Below are 22,698 nucleotides of genomic sequence, written 5' to 3' on the forward strand. Positions count from 1 at the left end.
TAGATATAAGACACTGCAACTTACTATCCAGTATTGCAAAACACATTCATTGTGTACACAGGGGAATATATGCAGGCTCATACTTTCAAGGTATAGATCGAATCCATGGTGATTTAAAAGGTGGTAATCTGGACAACAATCTGGACTTAATTATAATTTTGTTCTTAATTAATCTTAATACTCTAATTATTGCTAAAGATTTCACAACCATGCCCTAAGGGCATGTCGTAGGAATGCCTTGATTATACTGTATATTTCGTATCTTGTAGTGACTATGATATCCAATAGATAATTGGGTTTTTGCACAGTGGTGTATGATTCTGCGGATCATTGCTGAGATTGGACTTGGCCCGCAGTCGAATACAGGCACTTTGATGTTGATGAAAGAAGTGCATACATTAAAAGATCTGTACCCCTTTAAGGATGTCAACAGGGCATATCACGCTCACGAAGTGCAATGTCACACGCACACGAAGGGTCACGTGATTACATCCTTAAGACTCGTTCATTGCTTCACAGTCGGCCTCTTGACAAAGCTGCGCTTGGACTTGAACTCAACCATTTACCTTAAGCTGGCTCAGTGGCAAAACTTCAGGAGTACGGTCTGTATGTATGCTATTTTGGATCAGGCAGGACAGTGCCATTATAGGATTCCATAAGGCCTGTTATCCACATCACTGTTACAAAAACTTTTTGTGGAGAATTGCGATCGCTAAGGATGTCGTAAGACTTTTCACATATGGATTCCTAATGCCACCAATTGTCACTATCAATATACAGACCCCACGGCCGACTTTTATCATATAACTTTCATATTGTGTCCCTGACCAACACCTTGGGACGTCGCTCTCTGAAGGAGATTCAACATCCGCATTATTGGGACAACTTCAAATTCATATAACGTTCTGGACAGTGTTTACAATCTATGCTTTGTTGCCCATCATACCACCCATTTCCATAATATTCTGTTTAACCAGCTGTGTGCTAATCAATCACGGATATAATATGTGCTGTGGTATAGATGCATGCATAGGTTGAATGTTGACACGTCATACACCTTACAGACAGATCTGTCTTGTACCTTATAGCAGTATAAATATCACCCAATAACTTGCATAATTTCAGGTACTACTGTATATACGCTCCTCCCATGCGCAGCACCTTTGTTTTTAAACTTGTTTTTAATTGATACTCAGGGCATGGTTGTGAATAAATGTTGCCTTTGTGGAAATATTGTTTGGATTATTCATGACATTTTGCTATTCAGGGATAAAGTCTTGGAGGTTAAGTCCCCTTTTTAGGTTAAGATATTTTAATTTTGATTTTAGAGACAAAAACAATGACTCATGAATATATTTGCATCCTAATCCATTTAGAAATGACTACTTAAAGGACCAGTAACATCAAAAAATTTTTTAAAAAAATTCGTTAGTACACAACGAATATAAACACACACACAAATTATACTTTAAAAAAGAAAAGTCTTTATTAAGAAATAACTTACAGAAACTCTGCTTCCTGTCTTCTACAGAAACGGCGAAAGGGCGACCATCCATTGAGCGGTGCTTGATTTCTCCTCCCTGGCTCTCTGCTGCTGGATCCTTCAGCTGCCACATTCTGTGCTTTCTGTAGTGCAGCGGCGCTTCCAGCAGGAACTTGAGGCAGATCTGCGGTGCCGGTGTTCCTATGGGCCATGTTCTCTCTCTCACTGCTGTAACAGCTCGGGCCCTACAAGATCCCCCTCCGCCCGGGGAGGTGAGTCCGGGTCAGTTCCCTGTAGGGCGGCTGTGTGGCAAGGGGAGAAGGAAGACTTGGAAGGGGGCGCCGAGGTATTTAGGGGGGGATCAGAGGTGTTTGGGGGTTCTCTTCACAGTTTGCTGGGACAACCGGTAGCGCGTCCTAGAGCCCTCGCAGCTGCGCGCACCCGCTGCAACTGTTTCTCTCTGGTGCTTTGCAGCTACCGACAAAACTACAAGTCTCACCAAGCATCCGTCCCATCTGCTGGGCAGCTTCTCCGAAAGCGTTACCGGCAGTGGGACGCAGGGACTTGTAGTCAGCTGGATGCAGAGCCCCGCAGCTCAGCAGTGCCTGAGCTGTTACAGCAATGAGAGAGAGAACATGGCCCATAGGAACACCGCAGATCCGCCTCAAGTTCCTGCTGGAAGCGCCGCTGCACTACAGAAAGCACAGAATGTGGCAGCTGAAGGATCCAGCAGCAGAGAGCCAGGGAGGAGAAATCAAGCACCGCTCAATGGATGGTCGCCCTTTCGCCGTTTCTGTAGAAGACAGGAAGCAGAGTTTCTGTAAGTTATTTCTTAATAAAGACTTTGCTTTTTTAAAGTATAATTTGTGTATGGGTTGTTTTTAGTTGTGTACTAACTAATTTTTTTAAATTTTTTTTTGATGTTACTGGTCCTTTAATATAATCTAAAGTATCATACCTGGTTCCCTCCCATTCCATGGCAGTTGAAGATACCAACTTTCTCATTTTCTTTTCTTGCCATATTGTCCAGACACTGGTTTGTCTCAACATTTCTAATCTGTTAGAAAAAAAATAATTAAAAAAAAAACAAACCCATAATATATGTATATGCTACTAGTTATATGTGTCAGAGAAAATATAATAGTTCAGGCTCAGAGTGTGTATATCACACATTAACAGACAAAATGCTAATTTTATACTTTTCAGAATAACCTATATTTCTCCCACCAGACCCAACTGCAGTACCAATAGCAACTAATCATCACATAGTTTTACAGGCAGTGGAAGTGGAAAGCAACATTTGTATATTCCACAGGTGTTGTTTCCTGTATCAAGAAATCACCTACATTCTTGAATTTGGTGCTCACTCACTCCTTATTGCTTACCTGCTTGCACTCATGGACCTAAAGAAACCTAAGTCTAAGAGCCATTTACTAACATTGAATAGAATTGCGATTTTTCCTACTAGTTATGAAAAATTTGAGATTTTTTAAGTGTACTATGGAAACAAAACTATGAAATACAACCAGCTACAGGGTAAAGAAAACTTGATGGGATAAAAACATCAAACTGTGACACTAGATACACAAAAATGTTCATGTCATATTTATGTCAGTCAATGTAAACGATCTCCTAGTGCTTCAGTTAACAGAAATTCAATTGCAAGCTATAAAGTGCAAAATAAAGTAGGTTTGTTATATCCTTGTGAACAAGTCCCACTAGAGTCACTTCTGGTGCCCTGCAAAGGTTTCCTGCTACCCAGAATCATGGCTTGTAAAGTGGGCATATCAAAATAAGCAATTTATATAAAAATTGTGCACAATCAATTTACCAATTGTGGGCCCATCTGATAAACAGTACAGCAATTGTTATTTTGTATACATATTAAGGGGAAAAAATTATAAAAGTGACATTGCAACAGATTATTATTTTTATTATTAGTTTCACTTACATAATCAAGACAGGAGGAATATAATGATTTAAAACAAGTTAATTGGTATCTAAAAATTAATTACTAAGTAGTAGAGGAAATAAAACAGAATACCATAAATCATGAGTGAGAAAGAAGATCATATATGAATCACCTGTATTTCTAAAGTTACGTTCCTGCTCAATAATGTTTCTATGCTCACTGTATTGTTGTGGAACTTCAAGAACCAGAGACAACTTGAGAAGAAAATATAATGTTTATTTGACATGAGCTCTTTGGATTCTGAACTCACAGAGGGGCAAATTCACTAAGATTTGAAGTTGCGCCAGGCGCAACTTCGCCAGGCGTATTTTCGCCAGCGCTCCGCAAATTCACTAAAATCCGAAGTTGCACACAGGGGTAGCGTAAGTTTTCGAAGTTGCGCTAGCATTAATTCGCCAAGCGAAGCGAAGTTTCGCTAGCGATGGTTCATTTGCATACGGTGCCAAATTCAAATTTCAATGGAGGAATATGTATCACCACTACAAATGCCTAGAAAACCTTCAAAACATCAAATAAAAATTTTATTTTGCCCTACACATGTGCCCACTGTATAGGTAAGTTGCCATGAGTCAGGAAATGTAGGGGGGAAGGAGGGGAGCCCCAAAAAAAATTTTGATCTTTTTCAGCTTATCACCCATAATGTAGAAAACACGCCAGCGTTTTTTGGGACTTAGAAAAAATTTTGACTTTTTTTGAAGCAATCCCTATCTATTCTATTGCGCTTCGCCTGGTCTGAGGTGGCGAAGGAAGTCTAGCGTAAAAGGTAGTGTTAAGAACAATGCGCAAGTTAGTGAATTTGCGTAGTTATGTCCCTAGCGAAAATTCGCCTGGCGTAAGGGTGCGAAGTTACACTAACGAATCTACGCCAGCGTTCGTTAGTGAATTTGCGCAGTAACGAAAATGCCAAACGCTAGCGAATTAACGCTAGTGTTCGGCGCTTAGTGAATTTGCCCCAGAGAGTCAGAACCCCTGAACAAATAAATCAAGGATTTTTTATAAACTTGGGAACCTATGACATAAAAACTTATGGGCATAAAAAGCTACTCAAATAACCAATCAGATGAACCATCTTTTATTCCTCAAGGTCAAGGTAGTACTACCAAGGCTAGCTAAAAAACAGAATCAATCCTAGTTAGGAGGATTTTATATACACAGAATGTTATTCTTGTTCTCAGTCCTCACTTTTGGTCCTAAGGACCACACATTTATCATGCTATAGTATATTGAGAAGTCCCAAAATATAAAATCACCTATTATGCCATGATTTAAACAGGCAGTAGATTCAAAGAATGATGACTGTGACAAAGACAATAATGCACATACAGTAAGAGAGTAAAACTGCTGATAATTCTAACTTGATAATTCTAACTATGTAAATATTCAGTTCAGTTAGATTTGTGAGGAAACCCCTTTATTTGCTTAACTTTGACCAAGTGTTATTCTACTGCTTCTTCTACTTTATAAGTGTACTTACAAATATTATATTTACTATAGTTTGTAAACCTTCATGGCTGGCAGTCTAACGCTAAGTCATGCTGCATAATTTCTTTCTTGAGCTGCCATAGTTCATGACCAATGTATATTTATATTCATTACTAGTGTTGTCAAGCAACATTAAAAGATCTGAAATAAGACCCTTCCTTTCCAAATGAAATGCAAAGGTAGATGACTCTCTAGGGTCACTGAAAACTCTGGTTCAGTAGGGCAAAAAGATTTTTAATTTCTCTGGGTACATCAAAGGAAAATATATATGAAGATTGGCCAATTGACTGACAGGTTTTAGAAAATTCTTTTAAGCATCAAATAGTCTTGAAAGATAAGTATCTTTTTCCTTTCAACTTCTAGTGCATTTGATTTTTGGAAGACTTGAAAAAGTCTATTTTTCTCAGAATAGTCCAAATATTTCATTATCACAATTCTTAGTCTCAAGGGTTGTATATCTTTAAGAGGACCAATCCTATGGGGTCTTTCTATCTTTCTATCTTGTAATTACAACATTCTGGAGGGAGACCTAGCTTTTGGGGAATTATTTACTACAAATAGACCATCATAGAAAAACAGCCAAAGGTGTGCAAGGTCAATTAAATTAATGTAATATTCTGGAGAGAAAGACCCTAAAGATTGCACCACCCCATTCAGGATTAAGTAATTCCCTTGAACAAATTAAAATAAAATAAAAATACTTTTTATCTTAAGTGGGATTCTCGGTGTAGCACACATCAATTCACTCTATCATTTGTAAAATGGCTTCCTCGATACCCTCCTTACAATCTCGCTTTGAGAAGTGGACCACACAATTCTCTGACACATTTTCTGCCCAAAACATTGCCACTAGAGGCCACTCAGGGGAGGAGGGAGATTGGAAAGACTTATTAAAAGGCTATCAACAACAACAGATAAAGCTTTCAAAGTCGTGGTGGATGGTGTCCACATACAATAAATATATGGAAAACAACATTATCCCAAGAGGGTAACGCATTAAAATTCTCCCAACATTTATAGTGGATGATGAAAATGCTCTATGCAACTACTCTCTCTGGCGTGTGAATATGAGAATCGCAATGTGAGTGATTTGACCAATAAAATGATTTAGTGATTTAGAGAAACAAATAGCAGAATTTTCCCAAAATGAACAATTCCTTATCGCATGTCCATGGTCAACTCGGAAATTGACCGAGGAGTGCAGGAGACAATAGATAAAAAGAAATAGAAATATATGAGGGATGTTAATGACTACTCAATAGGGACAATTTTTCAATGGAGCTGTAGAGCTACCCTAGACAAACCTCACACAGTGATCTTTCTGCTTCTGAAAAATCATGTGATGAACATAATACTCATATGAGTTGCAACAGGATTGATGAACCACCTTTTTTTAGGGTTGGGAAACAGAAAATCATCAGGAGAAGGGGGGGGAAGAGAGCTAAGGAATTGAGATGTTTGGGAATATCCTCGTCAGAACTACTGGGGACAAAGCAGGAGGAGGAGAGCTCAGAGACACTGAATCTGAATTAATCTGAGTGACTATGTCCTCATTGAAACCCAAAACTGTATTTTGGCTAAAGGTCTATCCTTCTCCCCTAGTTATGATATTAACTCATTTTCCCTGTATAAAGATCTGTTTCTGTTTTGTAGGAAACTCCTACTCAAGAAACATTTCAATAAAGGGAATATACCAAAGTACACAATGCTTAATCCCTTGTCCTCTATGCCGGATCCGTCCTATCCACATGATCTTAATCACAAATGTTCAAAGCAAAATACAGGACAAGAGCAGTTTAATTCTGCTGTCCATGACTTAGAGGAGTTATCTTAACAGGTTGAATCTCTATCCACCATGAAACCCAAAAGTCATGCCGCCAAGAAACATTTGTCCTGTGGTTAATGTCTTTGGAGAATTGGTGATGAGAGATTTTATGAACCTACCCAGGCTCAGCCAGGAAAATCTGACAAAAGCAGAAAGATTAGCTTTACAACAGATTAAAGAATGGGACGACATAGTCATTAAACCCTCAGACAAAGGAGGTAATGTGGTTATTTGGCACGGGTTCTAACAGAAGCCTACAAGAAATTACATCATGATCCAACAATTTCCGATCACTATATAATACTCTTATCACTGATGGATATCAAACTGCCTTAATTAATAAGAATGAATATAAAGCCCTTTTGAATGTATTTTCCACCACTCCAACATTCTTCATGTTGCCTAAAATTCATAAGAACATTTCCAAACCACCCGGTCGCCCTATTGTGTCAGGGAATGGAAATTTATGTGAAAAGGCAAGTCAGTACATAGACTTGAAATTAAGGAGTTTTGTGATGAATCTTCCATCATATATAAGAGACAGGTGACTTACTATGTAAACTTCAACATATCAAAGCTGTGGAGTCATTGTACTCATTCATTTCGCATAAACATGGTCTACGGACTGAAGATATTTCATGGAGACTGAAAGCAAGTGGGACAGCCAATTTATAGATTTCATGGCCAGGGCCGGATTTACATAGAGGGCACCCCTAGGCCCACTGCCGTCCGTTGCCCCTGTCCCCTCCCCTTTATTCGTGCAAATTTTCATCATCAATGGGAAAATTTAAAAAATTATTGTATCTCCAGCGCATCCCCAGTGTTTTTGAACCAATGTGGGTGTGGTTGGGCAACATGCTGCCCGCCTAAAATCCTGCCACCCTAGGCCCGGGCCTAGGTGGCCTTTCCACAAATCCGGGCCTGTTCATGGCGGATCTACATGAATTCTATTTAAACCATAACCTTTTTTTCTTCCATGATAAATATAACTTACAAACTAGAGGTGTAGCAATGGGGGCTGCATTTGCACCCACCTATGCAAATCTCTTTATGGGTTGGTGGGAAGCCTATTGGGTTTTTGGTGACTTAATGTCTCATTACACCCAATATATATCAGCTTGGTATCGTTAAATTGACGATCTTGTGTTTCTCTGGACAGGGGACCGTGAATTGTTGAATGAATTTCTCAAGTCACTTAATGACAATGACCTCAATGTCAGGTTAACACACAATATAAGTGACCATCAAATTGACTTTTTAGATGTTACCCTCATAGTGAATGAGGAAAAAATCATTGGCATATACTATTAACTGATCCAACCCTGGCTGCATTACCAGGACCACGTCCATTAACATGCTGCTGTAGGGCACCCAATCTTCGTGACTATTTGATAAGAAGTCACTATACTAAACAAGTCAAATCAACACGCAGGGGCACATTTCCTTGTGGAAAATGTAGGGCATGTGGCTACATGTTTAACCAATCATCTGTTATAGATATATTTGGCAAACAACACAATATCATCCACAATTTTAACTGCTACACAGACTGTGTAATCTATATGCTGACTTGCCCCTGCGAAAAGATTTATATTGGGAAGACCAATCGTGCTCTCAAGAAAAGGATCCTAGAACATGTAGCCAGCATTGATAATGCACCAGAATGGATTGAAACAAAAAAGAAATTGCCCCAGTCAGTAGACACTTTTTTGAACATCATTATAATTCCAGTAAAGGACTGGTTTATCCAAAATATCCTTAGGAATCAGAGGGGGTGACTGAGAATCAACTCTCTTAGCCAAGGAGAGTGAATGGATTTTCAATCTGAATGCCATGAGCCCTAATGGGCTAAACAAAAGTATCATTATGAATGTCTTTATCTGAAACAGTCAATCAGACAATCAAATACAGATGATACCTAATCATCCCCATACACACATCATATGTTTTTTTAGCACGCATTATATATTTATCATTTTCATATCTATTGGTTTCTGAGGAACCTATATTTTTGTAATAAAATCCTCTCTGCAATGAAAGTCCATCTCTTAAAGGACCAGTAACACCATTTTTTTTTTTCAGGGAAAAGAAAATGCATATACATTACTTACCTCCAATATGCTGATCTTTCCTGCTGTTTGGGACATCAGAAAAAACTAAAACCGTCACTTTCCCACGACATCCACAGGGTCTCCGCCATCTTCTTGCTTTTTCTCCTTCTTCTCCCTTACGTGCTGGCTGCTGTGTCTCTCTTCCGGCACCCAACTTCCTGGTTTGTGACAGTCTTTAGCCCACAGTGTTGTACTCCACACAGCCCGCATTGGTTTCCTCTCTTTCTCCGAGCATTTCTATCTTCTCTTGCTGTTCTGTTCGATTCCCTGCCTCCCCCTAAATTTCTCTCTCTCACTGCTCGTTTACCAGCCGTTCGTTTAGATTGCCTGCCTCCCCCTGCATTTCTCTCTCTCTCCATGCTCAGCCGTTCTTGGTACATTACCTCCCCCCCAGCGTTTATGTCTCGCTCCCCACAGACTCTGTCCCCTCATCGTTCTCTTCCTGCAGCCGTTGTCTCCCTGGAGCCTCAGCCTCTCTCTCCGGCGGCAGTTTCACTCATCACTGCCTGTTGATGCTGTGCCTCTCGCTCTGGCTCCCACTACGTTACTCACTGGCTGTATTTTGACTACCGGTTACTTACTTCCGGTGCTGTGCGACGGAACAGTGTCAGGTTTTCTGACAATTTTTTTTTAAAAATGCTAGGTATATTATATTAATGTAGTAGGGCATGGCCATTATTTTTAATATATAGAATGGATTTCTTAAATAAAAATATTTGATTTTACTGGTCCTTTAACTTTCGTGCTGCCTTGGTAATTAATGTTACACATCACAAATGTATTCATTCTTGTTGCATAACCTTGATACATTTGTTACACAATATACTGCTTTATCACTGATAAGGTATGTACAACTTTGTTGCTTTTCAGCACATCCTCAAGAAAAGCCAGCTTGGTAAGAATTAATGGGCGTGACTAACCCATTCCCTGGCTCCAGCCATGGCATCCCCATTGGCTGACAACTATATGACGCTCAATGTGCGCTTATTTAGTATCAGCCGCATTATGCCTTTGACAAAGCTTGCTGAGCATTTCTTTTTGTTTATTTTTTGTATTTTTTTTTTGTATTTTTTTTTATCTTTTGTTAAAAAAATCCGTTGAATAAAAGGTTTCTTTGCTGTCACTGCTACAAAGCTAGAAGAGCAATATTCGGAGACCCAAAAGAGGTAGAAGATTTCCATTGTACTGGCAACTGTGACAAAAAGTCCCCTCAGCTCCTTTGCTTCTAGTCCGGAACCGCCATCTTGCCCTTTTTCATTCTCCCGCCAAAAAAATGCTCCGTCTCATGACACAGCTCAGTTTAAGAGATAGAATCCTCCAGTAAAGGGAGAACAGCCAGCACCCTGATGACTATCTCTGGTTGGTGACATGCTATGCAGACAACCCTCAGAGTGTTAATGTGTATTAGACGCGGGCTCCGTCATGTCGATGATGTTCTGTGGTAGCTATGCGGACAAATCATCTGAGTCTTATTGAATATGAACACCCACAAACAGGTCTCTCCTTGTTTGAGTTGAACAATAAATGGACTGTTTTTCCTTCACTCTGGAGTGGCCTGCATTTATGGTGCAAATCCCTGTATGATCCCCCTAAATGTAACAACTGGTGCTTAGATACGGGCAGACACTAACGAAGGAACGAAGGAAAAAAACTGAAAACTGACATTTGAAGAGACAGTAACCTGACAGTAAGATGTACAAACTGTTGCAGCAGCTATTTTGGGCTACAGTTCAGCTTCAGCAGAGCATGGCCATGCAGTAGCAGACTACAGAGGAACAGCCTTGAGGGAGACTACCATAACTCAGCAAAAGAGTCTGGAGGCACAGCTATCCATCATGACAACTCAGAACTGAACTGAACAGAACTACACAGATGCTCAGATAATTGCTTTGCGAGAGTCTGTTGCCATATAAGCAGATACCTTACAAGAGACTACAACTACCCAAGCCAAATGGTTGGCTAAGGCCATACAGCAACTTGCTCCAGGATGGGAGACAGTTACAGTGGCCCAGGGTAACCAGGTAACCACCCAGGCAAGTAATTTTTCTCCAAAAGTCTCCCACTGATGATGAGGGTGACCCAGGATAAATGGGCCTAATAGCTCCATTTCTGTCTGGCGATCCACAAAAAGTGTATAATGATCTTAACCCAGTTGATGCCATGAATTATGATAGACTGAAGGCAGAGATATTGGCAAGCCTAGGGGTAACCACAGCAGTCAGAGTCCAGAGGGTGCACCGGTGGAAATATCAAACCATCTACCACCTAGGTCACAGATGCATGACCTTATCCATTTGGTCACCAAGTGGCTGCAACGTGAGGCTCTGACTGGACCCCAGATTGTGGAGCAGATCATGACAGACCAGTACCTTGGGTCCCTCCCTGTTAACCTACAGCATTGGGTGAGTCATGGAGACAACAAAATGGCAGACCAGATGGTCAAGATGGTTGAAAGGTGCACTGCAACCGAGGAACTACTTGCTCCCTCCTCGATGACAGTTCATCGTCTTATGTTAGGAGAAATCTACACCAGCTGGGAAAATTTCTCTGCAGACTTCTGATGTCAGTCTGAAAGAAAATGGAGGTGTCCCTACCAGCCCAACAGGGGGCACAACCAGGTACCTCCTCACGCCTAAAGGGGGGAGCATGCAATACTGGAGGTGTGAAGCCTGGGGGCACACTAGAGCACAGTGCCTGTGGAAGGAGGAGTCCATGGAGTGTGGGGCTCTCCAGCAACTTTCCTGCTATGCCCAAAATGTTTTTACTGCATGCCCTGACTTGTTTGAGGGGCAATTCGAGTGTACTGTCTACACCCAGTCAAGCTCCTGGATTCGGGAAGCATAGTGACCCTTGTACTGGACAGTGTGTTCAAAGAATTCAAACCTGCATCAAAATCAGTTTGGGTAGTCTGCATTCATGGAGATACCATGTCCTACCCGCTAGTTTCAGTAACAATTACCACTGCAGGCAAATCTATTGTTCACAGGCCTGGATTTGTGGCGAGGCTACGAAGGCCCGGGCCTAGGGCGGCATGCCGCCCAGCTGCATCCCTAAAGAGCACTGGGGACTCAAAACTCCCCAGGGCTCTCACATGAGCAAGCGGGGCCATCGCTAGGACCTTGCAGCTGCTGCATGTGTGCCAAAAGAGGTCGGAACTGGGACCATGTGGCCTTGGGTCGTTGCGTCTCGAAATCTGGCCCTGGTTGTGCATGAGGTTGGGGTGGTGAGTAAACACACACACTGAGGATTCAGGTCTGAAGACCGAGCCGTCTTCTGAGGGGGGGGGAGGGTTTCTCCCCATTACAGGTAATGCTTGGGGAGGATGATGAGGCGGATTCATAAAACCCTGTATCTCCTGATCTGGATATGTCAAGGGGAGCCTTTAGCACTGCCCAGATGTGGGATTCCACCTTAATTGTGATAAATGGTGTTTCTCAGGAAGCAGGTGCAGATAAACAATGGCTTCACTTTGCTGTAAACAGCGATCTGCTTTATAGAGTCACCAAGGTCCGATTTGAGTTGGGATACGGGCGCAGGCCCCCTGGGGCTTCTTGATATTGTAAAAGAGGCTTGGGAGAGTGAAGCTACTCCCCACAAATGTGTTTTGGAGTATATCTCTTTAAAGAAGGAAAGGATTGCAGGTGTGATACCACTGATTAAGCAACAAGTGCCCAAGAGGCTCAACGCCGGCTATAAAATCGGCATTGTATATACAACGTCGGGTATACTGGATCCGCTAATATGAGGCACTTTCAGGTGGGGGATAGAGTGGCGGTACCCACAGTGAAAAGCAAATTCTTAGCCAGGGGGCAGAGCCCATTTGAAATCTTAGACAAGGTCGGTGAGGTGAATTATAAGGTTCACCAATCTGGTAAGAGAAAGCCCTACCAAATCTACCACATAAATTTGTTAAAACCTTAGAGGTAGAGAACCAGTGTTTGCTCTTGCTAGTATGAGACTTGAGCCTCAGGTTGGGGCTGATAGTGTCCTGGTGGCAACCTCATTTAAACATTGCCATTTTATGAGCTAATAAACGACCTACACTGGTTCAACACCATCAGTAGCGCCCTTGGTGTTTTGCTTCTGGATACTATTTTTGGGCCCTTGGCAGCTTTTGGGCCACACACCCAGAGGCACCTGAAACCAAACAGGTATATACGGATTGCAGCACTCCACTTTGTATTGTATTATTGGTAGCAAACTCATTGTCAAAAGCCCAAACCCAGCAAGTAAGGGAGTTTCTGCAGAGAAACAATGAGATTTTTTCTGATTTACCTCTTGTAGTGCCTCCACCTCCACTGGGTTGAGGCAGAGGGGATATGCATAACCAGAGGGGATATATAGTGTATAGTATAATGGCAGATATATATCCCCCTTCTCCATTCAGACTGGACACTACTGTATATTTGGCTGAAGTAAGCTATTTTGTATTTTTTAACTAGTGTTGCTGAATTCAAACTTATTTTTTCTGTTGCTGGGAAAGCTTGTTTGGGTTGACAATAAATGCACTGTTTTTTCCTTCACTTTGGAGTGGCCTGCATTTATGGTGCAAATCCTGGTGTGATCCCACTAAACTTCACACCTTCCATAGGTATACCATAGTTCATATGCTCAGGCAATCAGCAGAAGAAAAAACTATTAGGCCATAAGTGCAGGACTCTCAAAGAGTATCTCACGTGTGTAGAGCGTAGTCTTTGAAGTGTTCCTCCTTGATATGAGCAACAGGCCAAGAGTACAAAGCAGAACAAGTTTCGTCTCTGCACCAACTTTAATTAGTGTATTTTTAACAACACCATTTAGCCTTTAAACTTCCAGCTAGTTTGGAGATGGGATGACATATAAAGTAGGGATGCGCCAAATCCACTATTTATGAATCCTTCCCAAAAATTCAGCCGAATACCGAACCGAATCCTAATTTTCATATGCAAATTAGGGGTGGGAAGGGGAAAACATTTTTTACTTCCTTATTTTGTGACAAAAAGTCACGCAATTTCCCTCACCACCCCTAATTTTCATAAGCCTGGTACAGCCGGGCAGAAGGATTCATCAGAATCAGAATCCTGCTGAAAAAGGCTGAATCCCAAACCGAATCCTAGATTTGTTGCATCCCTAATATATATTGATACATTAGGGATATAAGAGAATTTGTTATCATACTTACCGATAAATCTCTTTCTCGGAGTCCGTATAGGCAGCACAGGGCACTAATGGGTTAATATCACGATTCCCTCTTGGAGGCAGGATGGAATAAAACTTTGACCCCTCCTCTAGGGGTCCTGCTTTTCCCTGTATTAACCTCGCCTACTTTAGTTCCGAATAGCACAGCTTATGAGTAGGTTAGTATGATAAAAGAGTAGGGTGGGAAACTACCTGTGCTGCCTATACGGGACTCCGAGAAAGAGATTTATCGGTAAGTATGATAAATTCTCTTTTCTCGTTCGTCCCTAGGCAGCACAGGACACTAATGGGTTAGTCCCAAAGCCAGAAAAAAGAGGGTGGGAAGAATATAGGGAACAAGAAGTGCAGAAGATATGGGAAAAAAAAAATGTTAAATGAACAGCACTAACATGGGCGAAAAGACCCTATATACTGAAATAACTGTTTGAAGATTTTTTTCGCTCAAAAAATAGCATTCCGTGATGCAAAGGCATTGAGTCTATAATAATTAAATGACAGCTTGAAGAACTTTTCTTCCAAAACTAGCATCCCTTGATGCAAAAACATTGAACTTATAGAACTTCGTAAATGTGTGTAAGGAGGACCAAATGCGTTACAGATTTGTTCCATGGAGGCTTGGTTATAGCGCCCATGAAGCCTCTTGTGGAGTGAGCTACCACTTTAAGTGGTGTCGGCAATCCTTTTAGTCTGTAGATGAAGATTATAAGGCTTTTTATCCATCTGGCTAGAGAGACCTTTGAGGCCTTTTCCCCTTTTCTACTGGGCCCATAGAGAACGAAAAGTGAGTCCGACTTTCTAACGTTTTCTGTTCTGTGCAGATAGAATTTAAGAGCTCTCACTACATCTAGGTTGTGTAGTCGTCTTTCTGCGTCAGAGGTTGGTTTTGGGCAGAACGAGGGAAGTACAATTTCCTGGTTAAGATGAAACTCTGATGACACTTTAGGTGTGAATGTTGGTATGGTTCTCAGAACCACTTTATCCTTGTGAAATACACAGTAAGATGGTTTGTGGCTTAAAGCCCCAATCTCAGACACTCGTCTGGCTGAGGAGATACATGCTAGAAATGCAGTCTTCCAAGTAAGAAACTTGAGGTCAATCGAGGCTAGCAGTTCAAATGGGCGCCCCTGCAGAGCTTGTAGTATGAGATTCAAGTTCCAGGGGGAAAGGGGGTTTTTCTATGGAGGTTTGATGTGACTGACTGCTTGAATAAAAGTTTTTATGTCCGGGAGTGATGCAATTTGTGTTTGAAAAAGTACTGAGAGAGCGGATACCTGAACCTTGAGGGAATTTCGTGCTTTTAACATAGTGTTAGTTACTTTTTCGGAAAAGACCTTGTTTCTCCAGATGGAGCTCTCAATAACCATGCCGTCAGGGATAGATTCTGCAGTGCTGGGTGCCAGCATGGTCCCTGCAGTAAAAGGTCCGATCTGATTGGAAGAGGCCACGGAGGGGCAATTGACAGTCTCTGCAAGTCCGAGAACCATGCTCTCCTGGGCCAGAATGTCGCTGTTGTCCTGAAAAGACACAGGCGCCTGAGGACAGCGTGTATCATTGGTATGGGTGGAAAAATGTAAATTAGTTGAACGTCCCAATCTGTTGTCATTGCGTCTATTGACCAAGCTGCTGAATCTTGGGCCCTGGAACAGTAGCAATTTGTCTGGTGGTTGAACCTGCTTGCCATCAAATCCACTTGAGGAGCACCCCACCTGGCTGTGATTTGGGTGAAAACTTCCCTGTGAAGCATCCACTCTCCCGGATCGATGGTGGTTCGGCTTAAGAAGTCGACCTCCAAGTTCAATTGACCTGGAATGTAAACTGCCGCTAAGCGGCAAGACTTGTTTTCTGCCCATTGAAGAATGCAGTACTTCTTGCCAAGCTGCCTTGCTGTGGGTACCTCCCTGGTGGTTTATATATGCCACAGCCGTGGCGTTGTCTGATCTGATCTTTATCGGACGTCCTTTTAATATGTCCGACCAATGTGTTTGAGACAGAAAAACTGCCCGTAATTCTAGTATGTTGATGTGTAGGCAGGTTTCTATTTGTGACAAACGGCCCTGAACTGACTTGTGGTTGAAAACGCCTCGCCAGCCTGTGAGACTGGCATCTGTAGTTATTATTGACCAGTCTACAATGGAGCAAACTTTTCCTCTCATAATGTTCTCTTTTTGAAGCCACCACTGAAGGGATGCTCTTGTGGAGTCTGAGAGGAATATGGGTGAGTCGAGTTTGTCGTGATCCCCTTGCCATTGCCGGAGGAATTCTAGCTGTAGAGGTCTCATGTGAGCTTGAGCGAATGGAACGATCTCTATGGTTGAAGTCATGAGTCCTAGAAGGCGCATACAACTCCTGGCCAATAGAGAATGCTGAAGCATCGCTTGTTGTGCTGCTGTATAAAGGTTTACTTGTTTTTGTGGTGTAAGAAACACCCTGTGTTGAACAGAATCGAACTGTACTCCCAAAAAAGTGATTGACTGAGTTAAAGTGCTCTTTGAGGAGTGAATTTTCCAACCGTGGGATTCTAGTATTTGTATGCATAGGTTGGTCTGAGATACCGCTTCTGTATATGAAGGTGCCCTTAATAGAAAGTCGTCTAGATATGGCAGCACGCAGATATCTAGTTGTCTCATGTGTGCCACTAGTGCCGCCATTATTTTTGTAAACACCCTGGGGGCTGTTGCGAGTCCGAAAGGTAAGGCTTGGAACTGAAAATGATCTCTTTGGATGGCAAAGCGAAGGAATTGTTGAAAGTCTGCATGAATTGGGACGTGTAGATAGTCGTCCTTTAAATCTATGGTTGTGAAAAAATCTCCTTTTTCTACATTTGAAATTACCGAGCGTAGAGATTCCATTTTGAATGATGGCACGAGCAGAAATTTATTTAGAAATTTTAAGTCCAGTACTGGGCGGAGTGAACCATCTTTTTTGGGGATCAAAAATAGATTTGAGTAAAAACCCAGATGATGTTGTTCTGGAGGTACTGGAATTATTGTGTTGGCTGTTAGCATATCTTGTATTGCTGTCTGCAAAGCTCGTCTCTTGACTGGATGAGTTGGAATGGATGAAAAACGGAATCCTCTGGGGGGGGAGGGGCTTGAAATTGTAGTTTGTAGCCTACAGATATTATATTGTGGACCCAAGTGTCTGATGTTGACGTGAGCCAGATCTCCCTGAACTGTAGAAGGCGTTCCCCTACCACCCCTATTTGATCAGGAGAGGCCTTCTCTTCATGCCTCCTGTGGTTTTCAATTCCAGGAGGGTTTCTTGAAGGGACGAAAATTGCTCTTGGGCTGGTTTGAGTATGACTTATGTTGTCTGGAGCGTTGTGGAGAACGCTGATTGAAACTGGAGGACCTGAAGGGTCTTCTTGATTGTGTGTTTAGTGGTCTGGATTTTTTGTCTTGGGGTAAGAAGTTGCTTTTACCTCCAGTGATCTTGTTGATCAAAACGTCCAGCTCTAGGCCGAAGAGTGAAGCCCCTGTGAATGGTAGAGTCACCAGATTCTTTTTAGAGGCTAGGTCTGCAATCCAAGACGTGAGCCATAGTGCTCGTCTGGCTCCCACTGAAAGAGCGGAAGCTCTGCTTGTAGCTGGAGAATATGCATAGACGCGTCACAAATAAAATGTGCTGCATTGAGTATCTTTGAAAGCTGGCTGTGCATGTCAAAGGACTCGTCTGCTGATGCTGTCAATGCTTCTTCCAGCCATAAAACCATGGTACGGGACACACAACAATAGACGGTTTAAAAGCAGCCGTAGAGGAGGTGAATGAGCCCTTCAAAAGGTTCTCTGCCTTCCTATCCATAGGGTCCTTGAATGCAGTCCCATCTTCCAGTGGGATAGTGGTACACAGCCAATCTGGTGATAGGAGCATCCATCTTAGGGATTGATTCCCATTTATCCCTATAAGTTTGGTCAAATGGGTATAAAATATTCATTCTTTTATCTTTGACTGGTCTGCGGTCAGGAGTCTTCCATTCTTTATTAATGACCTCTTGTACTGTGTGTCATGGACTGGGAACATTTTTTGTTTTTTCTGAGTGGGTCCAAATAGCTTATCTAAGGTATTGGACTCTTTGTGTTCCTCATGTATGCCTAGGGTGTGAAACATGTCTATTAGGAGAGAATTAATATCTTCAGATTGAGATTTATGTGAACTTTCGGAATTAAGATTTCCTTGTTCTGAGTCTTCCCAGTCTGAATCCTCATCTGGAATAACCCCTTACTGCCCTCAGCCTGAGAGGCATGCTGTGTCGGTTTGGGAGTGGAGGATTGTTGGGTTAACTGGTTAGTAGCTAGCTTTTCCATAGCTGCTGACATAGTCAAAAGCGAAGACTGAAAAGGTAAAAACCAATCTGGTATCTGTGGGGCAGAAGAAGACTGGGCCTCTGTTCTGGGAAGGGAGTCTGTCTTACTCTCAGTATGAGTCTTGCGTTTCTTGTGGTACTGATGTACATCTTTTTCTTTATGTCTTTTGGCAATTTTTTGGCAAGTCTTGTTTGTCTTGCATATTTTTGGATGGGTCAGACGCCATGTTAGGCTAAAGACTAAGAAAAACCTTATAGGCAAATAGTGTAAGAGAGAAAAGTGCAGTAAGGGTTTTAGCACACAATTAAGAGAAAGCTGTACCAGCCGTACTTAATATAGAGATTATATATATATATATATATATATATATATATATATATATATATATATATATATATATATATATATATATCAGACTTCCCTGTATGTGGCCTGTGTTCCTGGTTGCTTCCGTCCCACCTCTGTACTCCCGCGTACTTAATTGTACGCCTTTGCTGAAATGGCGCGTCTTCCTCTAGATACGCAACCAAAATGGTGGCCGGAAGTGCGCACTTGGCGAGAAACTTTAACTCTGCCTATAGAGTAATGCCGGATACAAGAAGACCCGGGTACTATTCGGATCAATGGCAGCGCTGAAGCATGCCTTTCCGTGTCTCCCTTACTGGCAGCGCTGAGGCATGTCCTTGCCTAGGGACTTGGCAGCGCTGCGGCTTGCCTTGCTGTCTGGACACGCTGAGGGTGTTTGAGGAAGTGGCAATGTAAAAAATAAAAAGTAAAATTGTGTATGGGAGCTATGCTCCCCAAACATCCTACCTCCTGCAGGATGGAAAAAAAACAAAAGTAGGTGGGGTTAATACAGGGAAAAAAGCAGGACCCCCTAGAGGAGGGGTCAAAGTTTTATTCCATCCTGCCTCCAAGAGGGAATCGTGATATTAACCCATTAGTGCCCTGTCCTGCCTAGGGACGAACGAGAAATAATATATATTGATATATATTGATGATATTGAAGAGGGTCTACCCAGGGTAGGGGGGAGGGAATTTTTTTATTACGGGTTGAATTCTCCTTTAAGGAAACTGTCACCAATAGCAACATCTACCTGAATAGTTCAATGACACTAGTCTGCAGCACCCTCTGCCCCTTCCCCCAGATAAACTCAAATAGACACATGGGTCAGTCAGAGGATTTTTCTTTTAATTTTTCTTTTTCCGGCAAACAGGTTTGGGGAGGCTTAGCCTTCCCAGGCCTTGATGAAAATCCAGTTCCTTTCGACTATACCTAACCCCAATTAACACACGTAATTTTGTTTCCCTTGCACACAATATCACTTCCTTTGAAAAAAAATTAGCATCAGATATACATTTTATCACCATATTATGCCTAAACATTAGCAGACATTACATTGGCGGACATAACTGAAACTTCATTATTTAAACCAGCATGTTCAAAAGAAATTTTAGAAGAATTTGAGAAAGGCTGAATGACAGGCTGTAAACCAAGTTTCTCTTATCAGTTTCTGCTTTGACATACACACATTTAACCATGTCTGCTACTTTTAAATCATGAATTCAGGTTTGTAGCGCAGGTTTTTTTTGAACGTGTAATCTGTCGCTATTAAACCTTTCGCATTTTCCACTATCCAAAGGAATCTCTCATGGCTTAACCCAGTTAAGCAAGTTCCACCTTGGAAGACATCTTCAGCAATCACCTCTATGGTTACCAGGCTGGCAAAGGTCCCTGATCTGGAGGCTCTAGGTCTGACTAGAGTCTTACTCCACAAATACTGGAGGCTAACTGTCTCAGTGCCCCTTCCATCAGACTATCTTGGGATAGCCTGTGCTACCTTATGAGAATGGTTAATACAGATGCTATGAATAGCAGAAAACAGTGGCCACCTGCTTGCCTAAACAATCTGGCGTTCCTGTCCACTTCTCCCTCTAGTTTCCGCACATACCACTTTCATACCAGACACATGGTTATGAAGAAACACAAATACCTTAAGTGGTCTCTCGTGGGTCCAGACTTCTGCGCAGCTCATCAATCCTTGATAATCCAAGGGAGGAAGGAAAACAGGCAAGGATTTATTTATTACCTTGCATGGCCACATCTGTCTCGTTCATTCCCTGGCTATCAATCTGAATGGGTGGCATTTGCGATCTTGAGCCTGTCCGTATTAACTCCACCACTTGTCATGGAACTTCAAGAACCCGAGACCACTTGAGGTGAAATGATAAAGTTTATTTGACATGAGCTTTATGGATTCTGAACTCACAAAGAGTCAGAACCCCAAACAAAGAAATCTGAGTTTTTTCCCCCAGGGGAATATGCATACACTTAATTTTATGCTTTCTCAGTGTCATGGAGAAACATTCTACTTCATGCTAACTAAACCCTACTGTGCATTAGATTACAATTTTCTTTCAACATCTTGGGGCACATTTACTAATGGTCGAATATCGAGGGTTAATTAAGTTAAATCCTTCGACTTCGAATATTGAAGTGGAAGGATTTAGCGCTATTCGTTCGATCGAAGGAATAATCGTTTAATCGAACGATTAAATCCTTCAAATCGAATGATTCAAAGGATTTTAATCCATCGATCGAATGATTTTCCTTCGATCCCAAATTGGCAGGAAAGCCTATGGGGACCTTCCCCATAGGCTAACATTGATGCTCGGTAGGTTTTAGTTGGCAAAGTAGCTGGTCGAAGTTTTTTTTAAAGAGACAGTACTTCGACTATCGAATGGTCGAATAGTCGAATGATTTTTAGTTCGAATCGTTCGATTCAAAGTCATAGTCGAAAGTCGAAGTACAGAATTCGATGGTTGAAGTACAGAATTCGATGGTTGAAGTTGCCAACGGTTGAAATTCGAAGTATTTTTAATTCTATTCATTCACTCAAGCTAAGTAAATGTGCCCCCTTATAACGTGTAATGAGTTTATGACAAACTCCAAAATAACTGAAATAAATGCCTATGTTTTTCTCAAGAAAACAAGGTAAAAGTCAACAAATGCACACATAAGTTGGAAATAAAAAAACTGCATACAATATATCTATAATAGGTATGTGAAAAATATGATTTGTTTTTACTTTTTTGGTAAAATATATAAAAAGGCATTACCTAGCTGATTGAAGCAAATACTGAGGAAAGACCCAAATGATTGTTGCATTTTCAATAGGAAAATATAATAAGGATAATTTAGAGCTGCCTGCAAAGCCAAAGTTCCTGCTCTACTTTCTTGGAGTACTTTGCTGCTTGGCTTCCATACTTTCTTCCAGCGAGACACCTGCTCTCATTTTAGGCGACTTCAATGTTCCTATTGACAGCTAAGCTTCTTCAGCTGCTTCTAAGCTACTCTTGCTAACAACTTCTTTTGGTCTCTCTCTGTGGACCGACTCACCTACCCACATAGAGGGCCATGCTCTTGATCTTATATTTTGCCACTCATGCCACCCATCTAATTTTGCTAACTCTCCGTTCCCCCTATCTGACCATCACCTACTCTCTTTTCAGATAACACTTTCTCTCTTTTCAGATAACCTGCGCTATCAGAACCATCTCTCTCCACTCATACATACAGAAACCTTAATGCATTTGATCCACAACCATTATCAACAGAAGCAGCACAACTGATCTCTCATACTAACAACCTTTCCTGTCCAGCTTCTCTCTACAATGATGCTCTTTCAACAGCACTCGACTAGATCTTATGTTTCTGACCGTTCCTTTAAAGTTGCTTTCTCTAACTCTACTTCTACTATGTTCCCTCTCTCTGTTGTAGTTTCTCAAGGCTCTGTTCTAGGCCCTCTGCTGTACATCCCTAGGAAAACGTATTTAGTTACTTGGACTTCAGTATCACCTTTATACTGATGACACCCAACTCTACTTGTCTACTCCTTTCCTCTCTACTTCTGTCCTTTCCCAAGTTACAGATGGCCTTTCTGCTGTCTCCTCCTGGATCTTCCCCTATATCTAAGATATCACTCACCTTTCATTCGACTACACAGGCAAACGGCCTAGGAGTTATCTTAAACTCACATCTGTCTTTTTCACCACACATCCAAACACTTGCAAAATCTTGTATTCAGCTGCACAACATTGCCCGAATATGACAGTATTTCAGTTCAGATTCAACCAAAACACTTATCCGGTCTCTTATTATCTCCCGCCTTGATAACTGCAAACTTCCCCTGGCAGGTATTCCAACTAGTCACCTTTCACAACTCCAATCTGTTTTAAATGCTGCTGCCAGACTCATCTATCTCACAAGTCAACATCAGCTGCTCCCATATGCATAGAATCAAATTTAAACTACTCACACTTACATTCAAGGCCCTTAACAG

At 41.7% G+C, this 22,698-nt stretch overlaps 1 protein-coding gene across 6 annotated transcripts in view; it reads right to left on the bottom strand.

Moving 5' to 3' along the window:
* galnt1.S (polypeptide N-acetylgalactosaminyltransferase 1 S homeolog) overlaps window positions 1-22,698 on the bottom strand; it is a 239,510-nt gene that overhangs the window by 19,712 nt on the left and 197,100 nt on the right. For all 6 annotated transcript variants that reach the window (XM_041567102.1, XM_041567103.1, XM_041567101.1 and 3 more), the window contains one exon: window positions 2,442-2,540. In XM_041567102.1, coding sequence (XP_041423036.1) covers window positions 2,442-2,540 — 99 coding nt within the window. The remainder of the gene's footprint in view (window positions 1-2,441; window positions 2,541-22,698) is intronic.

Source organism: Xenopus laevis, chromosome 6S (assembly GCF_017654675.1).
Source record: "Xenopus laevis strain J_2021 chromosome 6S, Xenopus_laevis_v10.1, whole genome shotgun sequence".
In the NCBI taxonomy this organism is placed as follows: domain Eukaryota; kingdom Metazoa; phylum Chordata; class Amphibia; order Anura; family Pipidae; genus Xenopus; species Xenopus laevis.